This window comes from Megalopta genalis, chromosome 1 (assembly GCF_051020955.1).
Source record: "Megalopta genalis isolate 19385.01 chromosome 1, iyMegGena1_principal, whole genome shotgun sequence".
Classification (NCBI taxonomy): domain Eukaryota; kingdom Metazoa; phylum Arthropoda; class Insecta; order Hymenoptera; family Halictidae; genus Megalopta; species Megalopta genalis.
In genome coordinates this window covers 35,433,814-35,451,530 of record NC_135013.1, presented here as the reverse complement: position 1 = coordinate 35,451,530, position 17,717 = coordinate 35,433,814, and the positions used below count along the sequence as shown (strand labels likewise).

At 45.2% G+C, this 17,717-nt stretch overlaps 4 protein-coding genes across 15 annotated transcripts in view; 2 read left to right on the top strand and 2 right to left on the bottom strand.

Annotated features, from left to right (window-relative positions):
* osp (myosin phosphatase Rho interacting protein outspread) overlaps positions 1-3,677 on the bottom strand; it is a 177,505-nt gene extending 173,828 nt beyond the window's left edge. For all 8 annotated transcript variants that reach the window (XR_013034906.1, XM_076526676.1, XM_076526683.1 and 5 more), the window contains exon 1: positions 1,953-3,677. Coding sequence is in view for 7 of the 8 variants with exons in the window: in XM_076526676.1 (XP_076382791.1) it covers positions 1,953-2,093 (141 nt within the window). In the remaining variant the exon portion in view is untranslated. The remainder of the gene's footprint in view (positions 1-1,952) is intronic.
* A 999-nt stretch (positions 3,678-4,676) lies between these two features.
* Positions 4,677-8,047, top strand: Pmi (Transmembrane protein Pmi). Its single transcript, XM_033465864.2, has 3 exons — positions 4,677-4,813; positions 5,525-5,742; positions 5,825-8,047. The coding sequence occupies exons 1-3, from the start codon at positions 4,791-4,793 to the stop codon at positions 6,109-6,111; spliced, it is 528 nt and encodes a 175-aa protein (XP_033321755.1). The 5' UTR covers positions 4,677-4,790; the 3' UTR covers positions 6,112-8,047.
* A 91-nt stretch (positions 8,048-8,138) lies between these two features.
* LOC117217942 (dehydrogenase/reductase SDR family protein 7-like) lies at positions 8,139-10,051 on the bottom strand. The gene is made up of 7 exons (XM_033465863.2): positions 9,783-10,051; positions 9,446-9,706; positions 9,239-9,382; positions 8,940-9,159; positions 8,790-8,874; positions 8,567-8,727; positions 8,139-8,498 (listed from the first exon to the last, which is right to left on the bottom strand). Exons 2-7 carry the CDS (start codon positions 9,587-9,589, stop codon positions 8,299-8,301), a joined length of 954 nt encoding a protein of 317 aa, XP_033321754.2. The 5' UTR covers positions 9,590-9,706; positions 9,783-10,051; the 3' UTR covers positions 8,139-8,298.
* Positions 10,052-10,184: 133 nt separating this feature from the next.
* Mondo (MLX interacting protein mondo) overlaps positions 10,185-17,717 on the top strand; it is a 30,674-nt gene continuing 23,141 nt past the window's right edge. For 3 of the 5 annotated variants that reach the window (XM_076526739.1, XM_076526738.1, XM_076526727.1), the window contains exons 1-2: positions 10,186-10,477; positions 14,979-15,339. In XM_076526739.1, the coding sequence (XP_076382854.1) occupies positions 14,996-15,339 (344 nt within the window). In that variant the 5' untranslated portion in view covers positions 10,186-10,477; positions 14,979-14,995. Of the gene's footprint in view, positions 10,478-14,978; positions 15,340-17,717 lie in introns of all 5 variants that reach the window. The other 2 variants (XM_076526732.1, XM_033465861.2) reach the window with 2 other exon arrangements.

Genomic DNA, 17,717 nt, shown 5'->3' with positions numbered 1-17,717 from the left:
CGCCGTAGCCGAGCTACGGATGCAACGTGGAATCAGCCCCGACGCGAGCGTCGCGTTTTTGGAGCAAGAAAACCGAAGGAAACGTACGGTACGATCGCGGAGGATCGGGTCGGTGAAAACAAAGGGAACAATATCGACGTCTACTTATCGAACGGACTTTAAACGGCGGCGATATTAACCGTTTCGCGATATTAACGTATACGCGTTCCCGAGCTGCTATTCGACGGTACCGTACGATGCGCAGCGTGAATTGATTTTTAACGTTTTTATTTTACACTCCCCCCTTGCCTTTTACGAGGCAATTTTGCTCATCGGCCTGCTCGCCGGGCCTGTTGTAAATAAAAACCACGGGGGAAGAAAGGAAACGGCAAAGACTCCCTGGTCTTTTTTCTTAAGCCGTTCCTCGGTTGGTATTTATGTCCCCCAAACGTGAAAGCGTTATTTTTAGCCGCACTTATTTATAAACTACCAATAGCCCGCGACTCTTTCTTTCTTTCTTTCTATCGGCGTCGCATTCCTGCCGTAAATCGATCAGAACTGTTCAACGTTTGCAATCGACGAGGACTCGAATTTTCGTCTTTTTTCGAAGATTCCGTAGCTATACAGCTCGAGAAGTTCAACGACCTATTAGAGAAAGTAAACTTCCTAAAGTAAACTTCCGTGATGATTTTATCGGCGAAAGAAAGCAGAAACCACGTTCAATTAGTCATCGCACTTCTCCCAACGCTTATCAGTCGATCGTATCGTTTTAAAATCGCTATCTTCTATTGCGCGCGCAAACGAAATTCCTTTAATTGGATTAGCATTCCAGCATTCCGACATGCTGTACCCGTTGTGATCCAAACGATACGTCTAATAATAAATTATCTTCTATTTCAATGTTAAAACCTTAATGCACAGTTTTTTTGAAAAAGGCCGGCCAAAAAAAATCAATTTTTTTTAATGTAAAAAAACACAATTTAGAACGTTGTCTTGGCAAGAAAATTACAAAAATAATCAAAATTTTTATTGCAATTCTAATTTTCAGAATATTACTATTATTATTATTATTGTTGTTATTATTATTATTATTATTATTATTATTATATTTTATTTTACATTATATTTTAGTAAAATATATATTGAAAAATGAGCGAATCAGAATCTGAATATGAACACGCTGTCGGAGAGCGGCTCACAAGGAAGAGATAACTCGTAAGTGATAAGTAGAAAAAGGATATATTTTATACTTGAATAAGTAACCCCATGTAAATGATAAATATCAATAAAACGATTGTTTTCTTTTTGCTTTCACATTGTTATTTTCAATTTTCGATCGCATTCGAGTGTGAAAAATTATAGCAACATAAAGTACAACGCCGCTCGAATTATCTCGAGTGTGCACAGTTTGGCCAGTTCAGCGCGCTCAAGTTCGAACGCTTCGATATTAAGATTTCGAAAAGTTCGAAAGGCGCGGCAATTCGAAGAAATCGATATCGAGGTTTGCTCCGATAGAACACGCAGACCCTTGCCGCGTTCGTAAATCGGTGAGATCCCGCGTCGAGCGGGCGCGCGCGCGCGCGCGAGCGCATGCGTGCACTAATCCTGTTCACCGGTAACGACGGTAACACGCTCGTCTTACATAACATCGACGTGTCCCTCCCCGACAGGACCTTCGTCCTTCCCGCGAGCCCGGTCCCGATCACGGGTAGCGCGGCCAAGGAATTCGAGGGACGAGCAACAAAGAGAAAATAATGCCCGGTCGCGATGGACCGGCTACGCAACCCGCGCGAGAGTGCGACGGGATGCGGCGTATAGGTGCGCGTCGCGACCCGCGCGAGCGCGAGAAAGACGGAGGGACGCGGCGTTGCTCGGCGCTGGAGCGAGAGGGAGAACCGGAGTCGCACGCACGCACTCGAGCCGCCGCGCTCGGAAGAGAGAGAGAAAGGCAGAGTCCATCAAGCAAAACTCACCCTGTTGCATTCCAGAGCCTCCGCGCTGTGCTCCTCCTTCTGCTTGAAGCAGCTGCTGCACTTGCTCTTGTTGAATATGTTCGGCGCGAACTTCCTGCACTCGGCGCCGGTGCCACGGACGCCCGCCGTGCCGGCCGACATCGCGACACGTGCGAATTAACCGCGACGACCGGACAGCATCGTTCGCCTCTTTTCCTCCCCCTACCCTTTCTTTCTTTCGCACACCTCGCCCGCAGCCCCCTCTCGGTGACCTCGCCGCCGCGCCGAGCCGCGCCGCGGAAACCGGCAACCTTAACCCCGCGAAACAACGAGCCCGTCCCGTCCCGTCTCGTCTCGCTTCGTCCTCGACACCCGGCTATTATTATGGTCGCGCCGTCGCCGAACGAACAACCGCTTTTCAGTTTACGCGCGATTCCGTCCGGTCCGTCGGACCGCTGGTGCGTGTACGCGCCACCGAGCAGTTCCCGTACAGCCACTATTCCCCGTGCCCGTTACGTTAACGGATCGAGTTAACAGGATTTCGTATTCTCGTTCCGCGCGCGGATCACACTTTCGGAGCCGGTCGTTCCTTGTTCCGTCACACCCGATCAATCCCGTGATTTATCGGGCCCGCGCGATCTCTGTCGCCGATTACCCCTCGAGCGTGTTGCGTCCGATAATATTGTAGAGACACACTCGAACTCTCCGAACGTCGCGCGGCGCCGCGCCGGTCCCGGGTTTTGTTTACACACACACTGTACGACGGCGACACGAGCCTTACACTTTCGAACGGAATTTTGTAATGCACGCGAGACCGAGTGCGTCCGCTCCGTGTTTACAAATGCGTTTGTGTCACGCGGACCGGAAACACGCGCGTGTACCGCTGTCCGTCGGACGCGAAACGATCCGTTCCGTTGTCCGACAGCAGGTGACTTCTCTCCCTGTCCTCGTTTCTCTTCCACCTCTGGTACCGTTCCCCTCTGTTCTCCTCGCTTTCTTGTCGACGATCTCTTTGCCGCACCGTGTCCCAAACAACACGTGGATCGAATGCGACGCGCCGAAAAGCACGGATCGCATCCGACACAGGACACAGAGACAGACAGACAGACAGAGAGAGAGAGAGAGAAAAAAGATGCTCGGTCGCACCCGTGAATCAACGTGTCACAGGCTCTCGCAGCACCGATCTCGCCGATCGGATCGATTATTTGACGAATCCGGACGTCGGACGCACGTGCGTCCGATTGGTCGATCGACGAAGGACTACCGTTCTCCTTCTTCCTCGCTCTCTTTCTCTTTCTCTCTCTATCTCTCTCTCTCTCTTTCTTTCTCCTCGGGAATCCGCCTCAGGATCCAGAGAGAGAGAGACGCGGGCTCCGATGTAATTATTCGGCTGGCACGGTTCACGATGTATCGATAGTAGCACCACGAGCACCACGATCCGCCTGTCTCTCTTCCCTTCTCTATCTATCCCTCTCACGCTCTGTCGACTGTCACTGCGATAAGCCCACGACGCGACCCGAAACGCTGCACACGCGACGGCTACGACAACGAGAACGACAACGGCCACGACAACGACCACGAGCACGAGCACGTCGACGACACTCGGGCACACTTAACGACACGTCGCGTCGTGCTCTCCATGACAGAACGCTCCCGCGGACGTCCATCTGCGATCTGGCTCGTTTAACTCAGCCTCTATGCCGTCCGCAGCGCTCGCTCTCGCTCGATCGACCGCGGCACGCACGCCCAGCCTCCAGACTACGCCGTCCACCAACCAGTCCCTTTCTCCGACGAACGAAGCACGCAGCGCCGCCACGATTTCAACCGATTTCGACGCGCCGTTCTCGCGTTTACTCTTCTTTCCCAACCCTTCTCACCTGTCACCCGACTGCCACCCTTGCAAAATCTTGCAAGTTTTTTTTAATCGTTCGAAACGAATAATTAAACCTTCTCCCACCTTCGACCAACGAGGAACTAAATACGAAATTCTTACGAGTGCGTGGAAATATTTTTGAAATGCGCGCGCTCATTTTCGAGCGAAATGTTCGGGCTTCGAACAGATTTGTAACATTGGGCACGCTGTGTAAAAATGTAAATAGGTACTTGCATGAAATTCTAGGCGATGAAAGGATCTCTCGCGATATACGAGACGCAACGTCCTGCGTTCTTGTAGGACGAACTTCTTGCCAGCGACATCTCTGGCTTCTCTTCTCTAACCACTTTGCACGGCGCGTTCGAAACCTGGTACGCGTCAACAAGAAAGAATTCTTTAGAAATTAGGTGTACAGTTTCCTGCGATGCAATGGATTTTTCTCGACGACTGCAGATTTTGGAATGTTCGATTCGTATCTGGTAGAATTTCTCTCGCAAGGTAGTTCTAATAGACACAGTTCTAATAAACATCGAACGGTGACAATCGTTGTTCAATCGCACGGTATTCAAATACTTGAACGCGATTCAAGTCTTTCGCAATGACAATTAATTTAACGAACGTTAATGCACGATACCTGAATAGTTATTGAATTAAAACGATCTTCGGTCTGGTGAAAAGTTTGTAAAATCGTACACGGGAGCAACGCTCTTTCGAATCGACTTGTCAGAATTTGCACCGAAGATAAAAACACTGGAAAAACGAGTGACCGATCTTTGAAAAGAAATTTCTGGAGAAACAAATACGTACAGGTGTTTCTTGACTTTGCACGAACGAACATTCGAACAAACTTGGAATACAATGTACAACTCGAGTCATACGAAAACCTGTGTGGAATCAGCTGATATTTGCATCCGGTTCGATGTTCGGGATTTCTCTTCCGGTTCATCCAGACCTGCGTTCCAGTGTTTGGAGGATTGTCTGTAAAGATGGTAGATGAAGCTGGTGACAGGTTCGTAGGCGAAATTATTTTCGGCTTTCTATACGAGATATAATGTCTCTAACTACCTTCAATATACACAGCGCAATTCATAACGATGGTACAATATTCATTTAGAAATAAAATAACCTCGCACTTATTCCATTATGTTTGAGGGAATTGTCTTTTACAATCTCTGCTACATGTCTATGAACTTCGCTAACCAGCAAATTTTCTTCTTGATTCAAGACTGGAAATAATTCTCTATCGGGAATGAACGGTGCTTTCTCGATGCGTTTAGTGTTTTCTTCAAATTTTCAAAACTGCTGTCAGTTGCATCGTAAATCTTTGATTATTAAAACTTATTTACTCACTACCGATCGGTTTTCGTTATAATTCAACGAAAGCGCTACTCGAACGCTAAAACGGGAAGAACAATGTTGGTTCTTCTCTCGCGAACCTATTTGTATTCAAACAATCCTGACGCTGATTAGTTTCAATCAACATCTTACATAACACGTAAAAGCGTTAATTTGTGATAAAGACTGTACAGGTTGGAACAAGTCACTAAAAATAAATATGCAAATGCTTTGTAATTTCAGAACAAGTATGACGATTCTATAGTTAGCGTATATGTAATGTAAAATGAGATTGTTATAATTTTTTAATGGATGGACGAATGAACAATGTTTGTACGCAACAGCGATAGGAACATATTGAAGCTGAAATAAAAATTTTTTACAGGGATGATTCCTCGAATGTCGCCATCATCAGGGAGGTGTACGATAACGAGAATGCTCATGAAACGTTCGAGTATGAGTTAGAAAGAGCGCTCGAATCCGAGTGCAGTTTAATTGTTATCGAGCCATCAAAATTAGGCGATGAAACCTCCAGATGGATAGCAGTTGGAAACTGCCTTCATAAGACTGCGGCGTTGTTCGGCCTTGCTGCCATAACCACAGGTTCATAAACGATATAATCTACATTTCGCAAACATCGATATTATTATGTATGCAAAAAATATATTATGATATTTTTTTGTAGGTATGCTATGGGGTGATCGACCCTATATTTGTGGTCCGCTAGGTTTCATATCTGTAATATCTTGTGGACTCTATACTGTTTCATGGCAGTTCGATCCTTGTTGCCAGTATCAAGTCGAAACTGATACAAGTAAATTACCCCACGAAGAGCTATTAGCTGTTCTGGGAGCATCTTCCCCAACATTTCTTGTAAGGAAAGATGATACGAGAAGAAGAATTCTTCACACCACCATTACACTGGTTGCACTCAGTATCAGTGCCTGGAGAGTATATCAGGCATTTAAATGAAATTATTCATGTTTGCGGAAAGAAAGAAACTATGTTGCAAAAAAGCAGTAAGGTAGGCCGTACGATGTATCGTATATGATCGTAATAAGGCCTAGCATAGAACTCTGTGAATTACAAAAAGAAATACAGCTGTTTTTGCATATATTAATGGAGATTGTCGAGTCACATAAAGAATATATTGTCGCTCAATATTTGTTTTCTTTTTTTTATGTTTTGACACTACCTTTTAGGTAGATGCTAATTTTACAATAGAGAAAAAAGTATATGTCACAGGCTCTAAAAGAAAATGTAGCCTGTTCTAAGATAAATGTTTTCCATGTAAAGATCTATGTTTCTTCATACTTCGTATTGTTACTCTATGATCTCCATCTTGTTGATTCTATTGTCACAGTTAAGTTTAATGCAAAGAAAGACACGATCATATTCACGCAATCACTTAAGTGAAAACACCTATCGATATAAGTGTTCTTAGAGTTATACAAAATTGCAACCATATACCTGCAAAACTGGATTTAGAATTATATATTTTTAGAATGTAAATAAAGTAGATAGATACACTACATACAAAACACAACAGAGAATGTTGCCTAGATTTTCTTATCCACATTGAAAGAAGAAAAAAATCCGTTTGAAACACTTTTTGAAGTGCATTATTTTTAATCACATTTTTTGGCAAGCATGATTATTGGCATAACACGTAGAATATTTCTTAATTACATAAGAGTGTCATTATGCAATCTACAAACACACACGTAACGTCAGAAAGTAAATGTCTTGAATATTCCATTGAGTTCACGATGTACTGTATTGTATTGTCTAATAAATATGTGAAAAATTTCTGTAACATGCAGTCCATTTGTGCATTAATAAATTCTTGCATGTATTTGTACATATATTAGATAATTAATAGATGTTTAAGAATATATATAATGCATTTCAAATATTTGTTTTAAAGATTTCGAATAAAATACGAAAACTATGCAACATCTTCCTCAATTACTGTATAGCTATGTAACATCTACAGCACAAAATGTTGCCACTTCATCACAAAATCTACTACTTTAAAGACGTTAAGAACTGTATACACATTTTTAAGACATACAGAAATATAGAAACTTATGTAAAAAAAACTTAATTTGTGATGTTTATTTGCTTAAGGCTGCTATTAAGAGAGAGAAAACAATGATAAAAAATGGAAGGGGAAAAAGTCAGTAATTGAAAATACTTTACTATAGATTTTAAGAAGTTGTCTGTTTTTGTGTTTGTTGAAGAGATGAAAATATAAAATTACTTCTACATAATAATTACATATACACTACAAACGCATATTCGATTATAGCCATGTGGAAAAGTATGTGTTTGTAATGTATTTACTTTTATTTGAGTAACATGAATTCGATATATTAATAAAATACTACATCTAAATGATTGTTGGTGATCCTGCCATGACAACAGAGTTTGTACCAATCACTGTACGCTATACATATGTAACATTCTATATGTCCTGAATTTGTAGCCAAATATTTATCACATAATGTAACAGTGATTCTATATAGATGTAACATAGAAGAGGGTACATATTAAAAAACATCTATTGTGAGCAAATTCACATTTTTACTGAACCGCGTATTAGGTAGGTTCATGTTTATATGTGTCATTTATAACTTGAATAGAATTCATTAACCATTATGCATTTTTCAAGCATTTATTTTGTATTTACCTAGAATTTACTACTTTATAATTTCATCCTGAAATTTAATTGTGTAAAACATGATTTTTACATTGTATACAATTTTAAGTAATAGATGACACATACATTCTATTTCAAAGTGCTTCAGTCTTAATTCCATTAAAGCGTTTGTAGTATTAAAATGCATATACTGTACACAAATGCCATTATTCAGTGGCATAACAATAAACTATAGTTTGGATATAATTACGTTCATTTTAATTAATAGCATTGTTTCCCATTTCTATTAACGAACCATGTAAAATATGTGTATCCTACACCTATCAGTGACAACAGATAAATATTATAAATTTATTACATTCTAGGTTTCGTTTTATATACAACATGTGATACAACGAAATATTATTATTTCGAAAATGTAAGTACTTCGTATAAACAATAGAAAATATAACGTAAGAACAACTACTTTAAGATACTTTGTAACATAACATTGAACATTATGCGTCTTTTTCAGACTTTCTCGCCCGTTTATGCATAATCCAAAAATAAAGCGATGGACATAAAGCCCGTAAATATATTGCAATCTTTGGAGTAAATGTAGCTATAATTACATCCTTCTCATCCTTCAATATTGCTTTTAAAATGCGTTCTGCGACATACTCGGTAGAGTATCCTTCTTCCGTGGACTTATCCATTACTACAACAAAAAATTTGTTTAAATAAACAATCACGTCTACCGTGAATGACATTTCCTTTTTTATTTACCTCCATAGACTTGCCCATTTCCTGTTAAGGCATTGAGAGAAAGAGCAGTGCGTACATAACCAGGACTGATAACATTAACTTTTATATTTTGATCAGCCAACTCTGCTCTACAACTATCGCACCATGCTTGTAACGCGTGTTTAGATGCGGCATACGCAGATCTGAGACAACGATAAGGACATTATTAAATGATATCGTGCGTACGAAGATAAAATATACTGACCTGTATGGAATAGCAATTCTTCCTTGTACGCTACTTACGCATACTATATGACCATATTTTTGTTTTATCATAAATGGAAGCACAGCTGTAAAATCGTACGTTCAATACATGAAAATCTATATTTTTTTGTCAAACTTTATAGTTATTTACCTTTTGCCAATGCAATTTGAGCAAAATAATTTGTGAGCATTATTTTTATATCTACATCTACATTTGTATTAACTACTTCTCCTCTGTAAGAAATACCAGCATTATTAATTAAAATATCAACTTGTCCATGAATTTCAATTACTTTTCCTACTTCAGAATTTAGAGAATTAATGTCAGTTATATCCAATGGTAGGATTACAGGAGGATAAGTTGGTATTGTCTGAAAATCAAAGTGTACATTGCAATTATTTCTATATAGGTAACTTGCAGAGAAATTGCAGTAACAAATTATTGCATACATGATGGGTATTTATTAAAGAATTCTTCACTCTTTCCAATTCTTCTTTCCTCCTGGAAACTAAAATCACTTTGCAACCACAATTATAAAAGGTATGTGCCAATGCTTCTCCTAATCCGGAGCTAGCTCCAGTTATCATTACAACCTATAATACAAAGTGCAATTAACATTTCCAATTCGACCGCTGTGATTTTTACATAATACTCACTTTTCCACGGAGCGTTGTTTTCCTCCGTTTATACTGCATGAGATCGTAAAAGTGGTATAATAACCATGGAATTGTTATTGGAAATCCAAATAACGTAAATAACCACCATATCAACCACCAACCTTTTAGCTGTTCTTGCTTCATGTTCGTAAATATTTTTAATTCTTAAATTATACAACAATGTTTCAGTTGCTGGTATCGATGATTAAGATGCAACCAAACAACTCGATACGATAATTACACTTTTGTAGACCTTCTAACCTATGAAATCCAACCTTTAGACCGTTTCGGCATGACCACATGGTAATGACTTGCGTAATTATCAATTCCCATTTACCGCTTTACTTGGCCGCTTCGTCGATGCTCAGTACAAAGGTGCAAACTCGAGTTCTGTTCTTTTGTTTCATCCTATTTGTCACGATTCTAGAAATATGTTGCCGCTTAATATAATTGTAATACAAAAATTATACTATCGTTTACTCCGAGAGGCAACAATGTCCTCGATGAAATTTTCCAGCATTAAAACGATATATTTTTCATCCGCTCGATGAAACCTCGGATTCCCGGACGAAACGAAGGTTTCAAAGGGTGGGGAAAAAAAGAGAGCAGCGGAATTTGAAAAAAGGCGGAAACACGGATCGTGGTGGTGGTGGTTGTATGTGTTGTATTTACGGTTGTACTAGCAGACGGCGCCACGTTCGACGGCGTTTTGTAATTGGTCGGTAGTAAGCGCGCCCCTTGTCAGCTGTGCGCCACAGAATCAGCCGTCGTCCGTCGTAGACGCGGATTCGTGCAAATGGCGTCGCTGCCAGTATGATCGAGCGTATGCTGTCTAATAACGCGTACGGGCCTCGTCCGGGCGCGGCGCCGCGCGGCCCAGCCTGACGGCGAGCGTGAGTGAGTCGATTATTGGTCAGGATTCAGGAAATAAATCAGTCCGTAGGGATCGTTAAAATTGCTGTCGAAGCAGCAAACGGTGTGTGCACTGTGCACGTATCGACAACGAGTGGTGACACGCAGTGAGAAAGAGAGGTGAGTGCCAGATAGAAAGAAAGCCCGAGGAGGAGAACTGTGAGCCTAGAGGGAAGTGCCGTGTTACGCGTACGTGAACGCGATCCATCAAATAAACGTATCCGACCGTATCGAGCGGATCTTTCGATCGCTTTCTCGATCGCCCGAGGATTCTTTCGCCTTTTATTATTTATATCAATGCATAAAACGAGAATCGAACGAGCCTCTCTATACCACGATCCAACGCGCTCTTTAACGCGGCTAGGTTTCCCGAGATTTCCGGCGCTCGAGTAAAAACATCGCGACAACGATCGCCGTTGCGACCGTTCGGCGCGTTCGGGCTCGAACATCTCTGGATGGTTCTCGTTTCGCGGAAAAGGCGGATAACAAAGAGGAGGGAAAGACAAAATATGTAACCATAGCACGGAAGCTTCTCGGTCGAGTTTAGACACGAACCGTGCTCCGTTGTGACAGGTGCCATGCGTGCATCATTGCCAAATGCATTGTGTCGCTTCGAATCGCTGCATCGTTCCGCGCATAGTTATTTTATTTTCGCGAGATTAAATCGAAAACGCCAGTCGCCTCGGTGGAACCGAACGGTGGTCCCCCTCTATCCGACCGTCTATCGTTTCGTTCGGTTTCGTTTCGTCGCGCTAGAAATGATTTTGTTGATCGTAGACGATGACTACGATGTTTCGTTATCGAGTCCCGTGGAAACTTTTATAATTTCATTTATTCAGGCTGTTTAAATACGTCGATGTTATCGCGATCCAGAAGCAGGGCGGCCATGTTTCTCTCGGCTAAAAAACACGTTTCTCGCGGACACGCACACGTGTGGGCGAAGCAGAATGTTTTTGTTTGTGCGGCGACCAGCTCTCCTAAATACGTTCGACCGTTACATAAGACGGCATAAGATAAGGGATTGAAACCGAGCCGAGAGCCCGTCCGAAAGGATTCCCGGTGCCCTGTCGCGAAGAGAAGAGGACAGTACGTCCGAGATGCTGTCTCGTATTCCCTGTCGTTCGATCGAGATCAAGATCAAGATTAGGAGAGGCGGAAGGAGGAGGGAGGAACAACTAATGTCTCTCTTTTGTGCTGGGGCGAGCGCGTTCCATAGAGACACGAGTAACGTTACGAAGAAAAGCAGATTAGGGACACTACACGCCGCTATGGATCGTGTACGCGCGCCGTTTTTCGGTTACGTCACAGGCGCGACGCGTAATTTTCTTGCACGATCACGAAATCGCCCGTCCCCCCTAATTTATCGATAGAGGCCCCCGGGCTTATCGATGGAGCCGCGATCGCGCGCGTGTCCACCGGAAGAAAACTCGAATCGAAACGGTGTGTTCCCTCCCCGTCGCGCGAGCGTATCAGAATTTTTCAAACCACGAGCAAAGGAAAAAAACCTTGACGGACAAGTGGATAAGGCGGTTAACCTCGCCGATACCATGTGACACCCGGGGCGAAAGGGCATTACACTTTTAAGATAACAATGTCATGGAATATTAAAAGCGTTCATTGAATGGAATTGTTGCAAAAGGATATCCGCCGGGATAAGAGTACGCGTGGAACGTGCACCGAAAAAAAAGCGTACAAAAGGCTCGCGCGCGGTATTAATTTGTTGAACGAGCAGTTTGTTTTTAGATTCACAATTGTGCTATTGAACAAGCCGTAGTATCTGTCGCTGGTAATTATTGATAATATTTACGATTGTTGACCGGTATTCGTGTATATTCGATAGAGCAATCGAGTCGATTGAATTGTTCGGTACGCAATATAATAATAAAAATTAGTGTATTCGATACTCTTTGCGCAACCGCGTATCGGTAAGATAAATTCTAAGCGTGAGAGAGGGAGAGAGAGAAAGAAAAAAGAAAGAAAGGGTAGAGTAGAGAAAGAGAGACAGTAAGATAAATTCTAAGCGTGAGAGAGAGAGAGGGAGAGAGAAAGAAAAAAAGAAAGAAAGGGTAGAGGAGAGAAAGAGAGACACCGTGTCAGCTGGTCGATAATGCGGGGAAAATCTTGTATTTCGAAAACCGGTTGTAATGGATTAACCTGTAATTTATGATACCGACTGTTCGATGCCCATTAGAGTGGACTTCGGTTTCCGTTACACGTTTTCGTAACACGCATCTCGGCGAAGGTTTACAGCACGCGTTCTTATTAGAAGCGTGCAACATGTGCCGCATATTAAAATCGCCCGACAACGAACCTTTCGTACACAAGTCTTTCCAAGGTCCTTGAGCGGCTTCGATTCCACGCGGTTCTAATAATTTCGCAAAAAGCCACGATCGATCGCGACCACAGGTTCGAAAGTACGCGGAAAGTTTCATCTACCTCGTAAACCAATCGAATAAATCATTCGCGCTCCATCTCCGATTGGTTCGTGACGTACCGGCTGGTTTTCGCGGAAAAGATACGCCGGGAAAACCTGTTCATTAGGTCACGCCGCTATTTCTCGACTAATCGCCGCGATTTTGGTCTAGCTTTTCGAAATTACAAAATTGGTGCGGTAACGACGGCGAAACTCGTTCGGTACCCACTGAAAATTGGCTACCAAATTTGGGATCGGTGTTGCGCCAGGGTTATTTACGAGGAGTACGGTAAACGTTCGTGTATCGAAAGATTTTGTACTCGACGGTATTTTCGAGTAAACAGAGATACATGCACGGGTCCGCCACCCGGTACTCGCTAGACAAGAATTAGAACATCTTTTGACCTATTAGAGAAGGCTCCCCACCTCGTAACGAACGCGAAACCTATTTTTCGCAGTAGCTTCTCGACTCCGCACGTGTCGCGGCCCGTCTCTCCCAGCTATATGATCGCGCGCGCTAACTAATTCAGCCATCGGATTCCGCCTCGGGAACTTTCTAATGTTCATCGGTTCTTGGTTTCAAAGACCGACGCGCGGAACTCTAGAAATTCATAGACGGCCGTTTAGGATCGTCCCGGTGTCCATCGTCGGTCGGTTTCGCGGGACCGCGCGACATATATCGTCGCGTCGCCCGTCGTCGCGAACCGGATCGCGAAATGCGCACCGCCGGTTAATTTTAGGCGAGCTGTGGACCCGCGACGCGAACGCGAAGTCACTGACCATTCTGAATTCTGGCGCGTTGACTGTACTTTCATGGAAACCGGGCCGCCGCGCTGCACCGCGCTGCACCGCGCTGCACCGCGCCGTGCCGCGCTCCGTCGACGGAGCCGCGATTTTAACGATCCGCGGTCGTTCAACCGGCCGACCGGCTTGTTTATATGTTATTCATTCCGCGCATCGGCTGGCCTGCACCGGAACTGCATCTCCTTTCGATTGCTCGCGGAATCGGAGAAACCGACGACGAACGGCCGCGGACCCGCGCACCATTTTGTCGCTCCGACGAAAATTTCGGAGACTTCCTCTATTTCTTTTTTTTTTTGCAAAATAAGAATATTCGAATCGTTAGCCGACGCGTCGAGAATACCGAGCGATAAACGACAGAAATTAGCGTCGATACCGAGCTTAGGGTAAATCGAACCGCGCGGATCGCGTGTCGCAGAAGCGTTGTTAATTGCGAGGGTTGGATTAACGAGCGAGCGCGATAGGCGGCAGAGTGTTCGGCCGTTATCGATGACACTCGATAAATACGGTTTGTTGTGTCTGGCGGAAAGGATTCGTCCTATCGGAACCGAGCGTAGACTTTGCAGCTAGCGATTTCGCGAAACGAGGTCGACCAATACCAATACCGCTGGATTCCGCGTAAGCGACCTCGTTCCGCGCTCACGGGCCGACCTGGCCCGACCCGGCCCGACCCGATCCGCCGCATAAATTTCAATCTCGCTTTCCGGATCGCGTCGATACCTGGGAAAAGCCACGCACAATGCACTCTTCATCGATTGCCTTCGCCGTCGAGCAGAAAACAAGCGGAGAAGAGAAGTCGATGCGCGTCTTTAACAGCTCCCGATCGTTTATCGTACTATAAAACTGTCCTGCTTGTCGCGAGATACAGTCCCTTTACCTTCGATAGAATTTTAGTCGAGAATAGAGAGAGAGAGAGTCGAGCATCGGGTATCAGAATAAATATTTGCTAAAAGCAGACAATTGAAACATGCGCTATCGTGCCAGGCGATCCTCCAACAAAGTCGCGGCTCAAGTCGCACCTTAACCCCTTGCCGTACTTTGACGAGACCGACTCGTCGTGAAGATTTCTAATAATAACTTATCGAGTGTATATGTTATTCCGTTCATTACAATTTGAATAAAATTCTCATCTCTTGTCATCGATATTTAAGCATTCGAGTAAATTTAGGCACACGACAAGCATCGATTTTCTTTCCCTTCTAAGAAACTATAGCAATCGAAAAATTTCTAATCGCGGTAACTGCGAAGAGAATGCTATGTCAAGGGGTTAACGCTCGTTTAAAAAAAACCGGGGAATTCTGAAATCGTGGCGACTCTCTTAGGCGATCGAGAAAGACTTTCGAAACGAAGTAGCACGCGAAGCTCGAAGCTTGCGCGAACACGTTCCGAAGTGACTGTGATCCGCAGAGTGCCGCCGTAGAGGGATGCAGGCCGAACTGATGTACAGAAAACCGCTGACGATGACGACGCCGGGCCAGAGTTTCTATCGTCCTGGGACGGGGAAGAAGGAGGCCGGGAGGGACTGCAGGGAGGCGATACACTCCGGACACTTCATGGTCTCGGACTTCGAGGCGGAGGCCCAGGACGACGAGGACGAGCTCGCCGTTCCCGTGCCGGACGAGGAGGCCGCCAAGATGGCGATCATCGCGCCGCTCGGCTTCCTCCACGAGAAGTTCGTCAGCACCTTCTCCAGCAAGAAGACGCCTCAGCAGCTCAGCATCGAGACGTCTTTGAACAAGCTGTTCCAGTGCATGTCCCTCGCCTACAGGTGAGTTTCTCTTTTCCCTCGGTTTTCGTCGCGTCGCCTCGCGGTCGCCCGTATCGCCGAGAAATCGAGATCGGCGGTTCTCGCATCTCCCTGCATCGACCTTCGACTCGCCCAACTATTTCCTCGTTCTTCCTCCGTTTTCCCAACTTCTTCTTAGCACACGGAAGCAGAGTCCGCGTGGACTCCGATCGCGCTTTTCGCGATCTGTTAGATCAGTTTTCCGTCCCGTTCGAGCCCTGTTCGCGGTTTCAGCGGGGCAGCGCCGATTCCAGTCGTATTTCGAGCCCGGCAACCGGACAAACGCCGCACCGCTGGCATTCCGACTGATAACGGACAATTGAATTAATGAAGAAGAGGCCGTAGAACTACACGACAACATCGCAATTAAGCTCGCCCTCGGCGAAGCTCCTCGGCTGCCGTCGCGGCAATTTCCGCTCTCTTTTCCGAGGCTTTTCGCCTCTCTCGGTTCTCGTCGCTCGGCTCCCGCACCCTTGCTTCGAGAATAATCGCCCCGAAACGACCGCTGCCTCGCGTGGAAACGAGGAATTTTCGCGCGACGTGGCCAGAGCGCGTCGAGAGGCCTCCGAATCGAGGCGAGGCGCGAGTAATTTAATCGGCGACCGACGCTCCGTCTTCGAGTATTTTTAACGGCGAATCGGTCAGACACCGAATATCTCTGTCCGCCGGTTATTAATAAATGTATTTTGTCGCGTGTTTATCTGCAGCGAAATTTTTCGCTCGCCGAGCCGGCCAGAAGAGCGATCGGCCCTCTTCTCGCCGTCTCCGTCTTTCTCTTTTTCTCTCTGTCTATTCGAGAGATAACGAACGCGGGGGCGCGACGACAGCAACCCCGCGCGTTTCCTTCGTCCGCGCGGTCCTCGCGGAATTATCCGAGTTCGACCGGTGTTCGCGGCGAAATTAACAAACGTCCCCGTCGAGAGTGCAAACACTTCTGTTTCACGGAAGCCCGTTTATTACGTGTTATCGGCGAACGATAGCCATCGCGCGTCGATTATCGGATCGGCTCGAGGACCACCTTTGGCCGCGGACGATAAACGCTCGCGCACGCGTCCAATTCCAAAAATCTCAAGGTTGAACGCGATTCTCGATCGAGCAATCGCGAATCTCTTTATGCAAATCGACCTTTTTATAGAATATCTTTATCGAAACTGTCGGATAAGGTCCGTTTCGCCTTGCCGTGCCGCGCCGCGCCGCGTCGCGCCGGCTGCGATGTGCCACGCGGTGAACGTAAACCAGTAATGTCGTTAACGTCTGCCGATGCAAATGTTCCCCTGTATTTTACAGACTCGCGAATACTATGAATGTCTAATGATCCGCGGTGTCGCAAAAGCACCGGCGGTGTCGGCTCCGCCATAATTATCGGACGCTTTTTAAGCGAGCGAGACGATCGGACACGAATAGATTAGCGATTTAGAAAATTTTCCTCGACTAGGAATACTAAATTTTCTACTAAATTTTCCTCGATCCTTCGAACGTTATCACGTTCGAGACCAATTTCGATCTTCCTTCCGCGTAAAATTTCCTTGGTTCCGGAGTAGAAACGATTCTCCCGCATCGGTCTCACCGTATCGCGAACAAGTCTGAAATCTTATTGAACGACAATTTGAAATCTCGAACTTTTCAAAACCTTTTCTAAAATACAAGAAACCGTGGATATATCGATAAGAGAACGTTAGGCGAGCCCGTGAAATTTCGAATAAAAATCGAAACTCGCAGAAAGATCGGCGGAGTCTGACGTCGCGTCGTAATTAGAAGCAGAAATTCTCCGAAGACTTCGCGAGCTCCACGAACGCGCGAGAATCAGCTAATCGTCTTTGTTCGCGGTGCTTGTACAGACCCGCAGAAACATCTGCGGAACCCTGTGTGAGTCATATTTTGCAGCGGAGATCTATGCGCGACGCGCACGCGTGAGCGAACGCGGACGCGAAATCGCGCAATGGTCGGTCAACGTTTCCGACGCGATCGTCCCGGGAAAGCTCGCGGACTCGTGTCGGCGGCGTAGGTTTAAATCGGTAATCGGGATTGGATAATAAATGAACCGATACCGTAACTAACTAACCGTCGATAACGTTCCGCTATTCTTGATCCGCGTCCGCGACGGGAGGGTTAATCGATTGATGGTGATTTATGTCGGAACTGCAATTGGTCGCGCGCGCGCGAAACGAAAAGGCGTGCATATTTTTATCCGCGAGAGACGAGCGAGTCCGAGAGGGAGAGAGAGAGAGAGAGAGAGAGCGAGAGAGGGATAGAAAGAGAGAGAAGAAAAAAGAGAAACATAATTCTCAAGCGGTGATGCAACCTGAACGTCCATTCTGAACAACAGCCTCGTAAATTTTATTTACAGCGCCTGTCGGGAA

Coding starts and splice junctions, on each gene's coding strand:
- Pmi (XM_033465864.2), top strand. CDS start 4,791: ATGGTAGATGAAGCTGGTGACAG. Junction 4,814..5,524: donor GTAGATGAAGCTGGTGACAG/GTTCGTAGGCGA, acceptor AATTTTTTACAG/GGATGATTCCTCGAATGTCG. Junction 5,743..5,824: donor CCTTGCTGCCATAACCACAG/GTTCATAAACGA, acceptor ATTTTTTTGTAG/GTATGCTATGGGGTGATCGA.
- LOC117217942 (XM_033465863.2), bottom strand. CDS start 9,589: ATGAAGCAAGAACAGCTAAAAGGTTGGTGGTTGATATGGTGGTTATTT. Junction 8,728..8,789: donor AGAATTGCTATTCCATACAG/GTCAGTATATTT, acceptor TCGTTGTCTCAG/ATCTGCGTATGCCGCATCTA. Junction 8,499..8,566: donor AAATGGGCAAGTCTATGGAG/GTAAATAAAAAA, acceptor TTTTTGTTGTAG/TAATGGATAAGTCCACGGAA.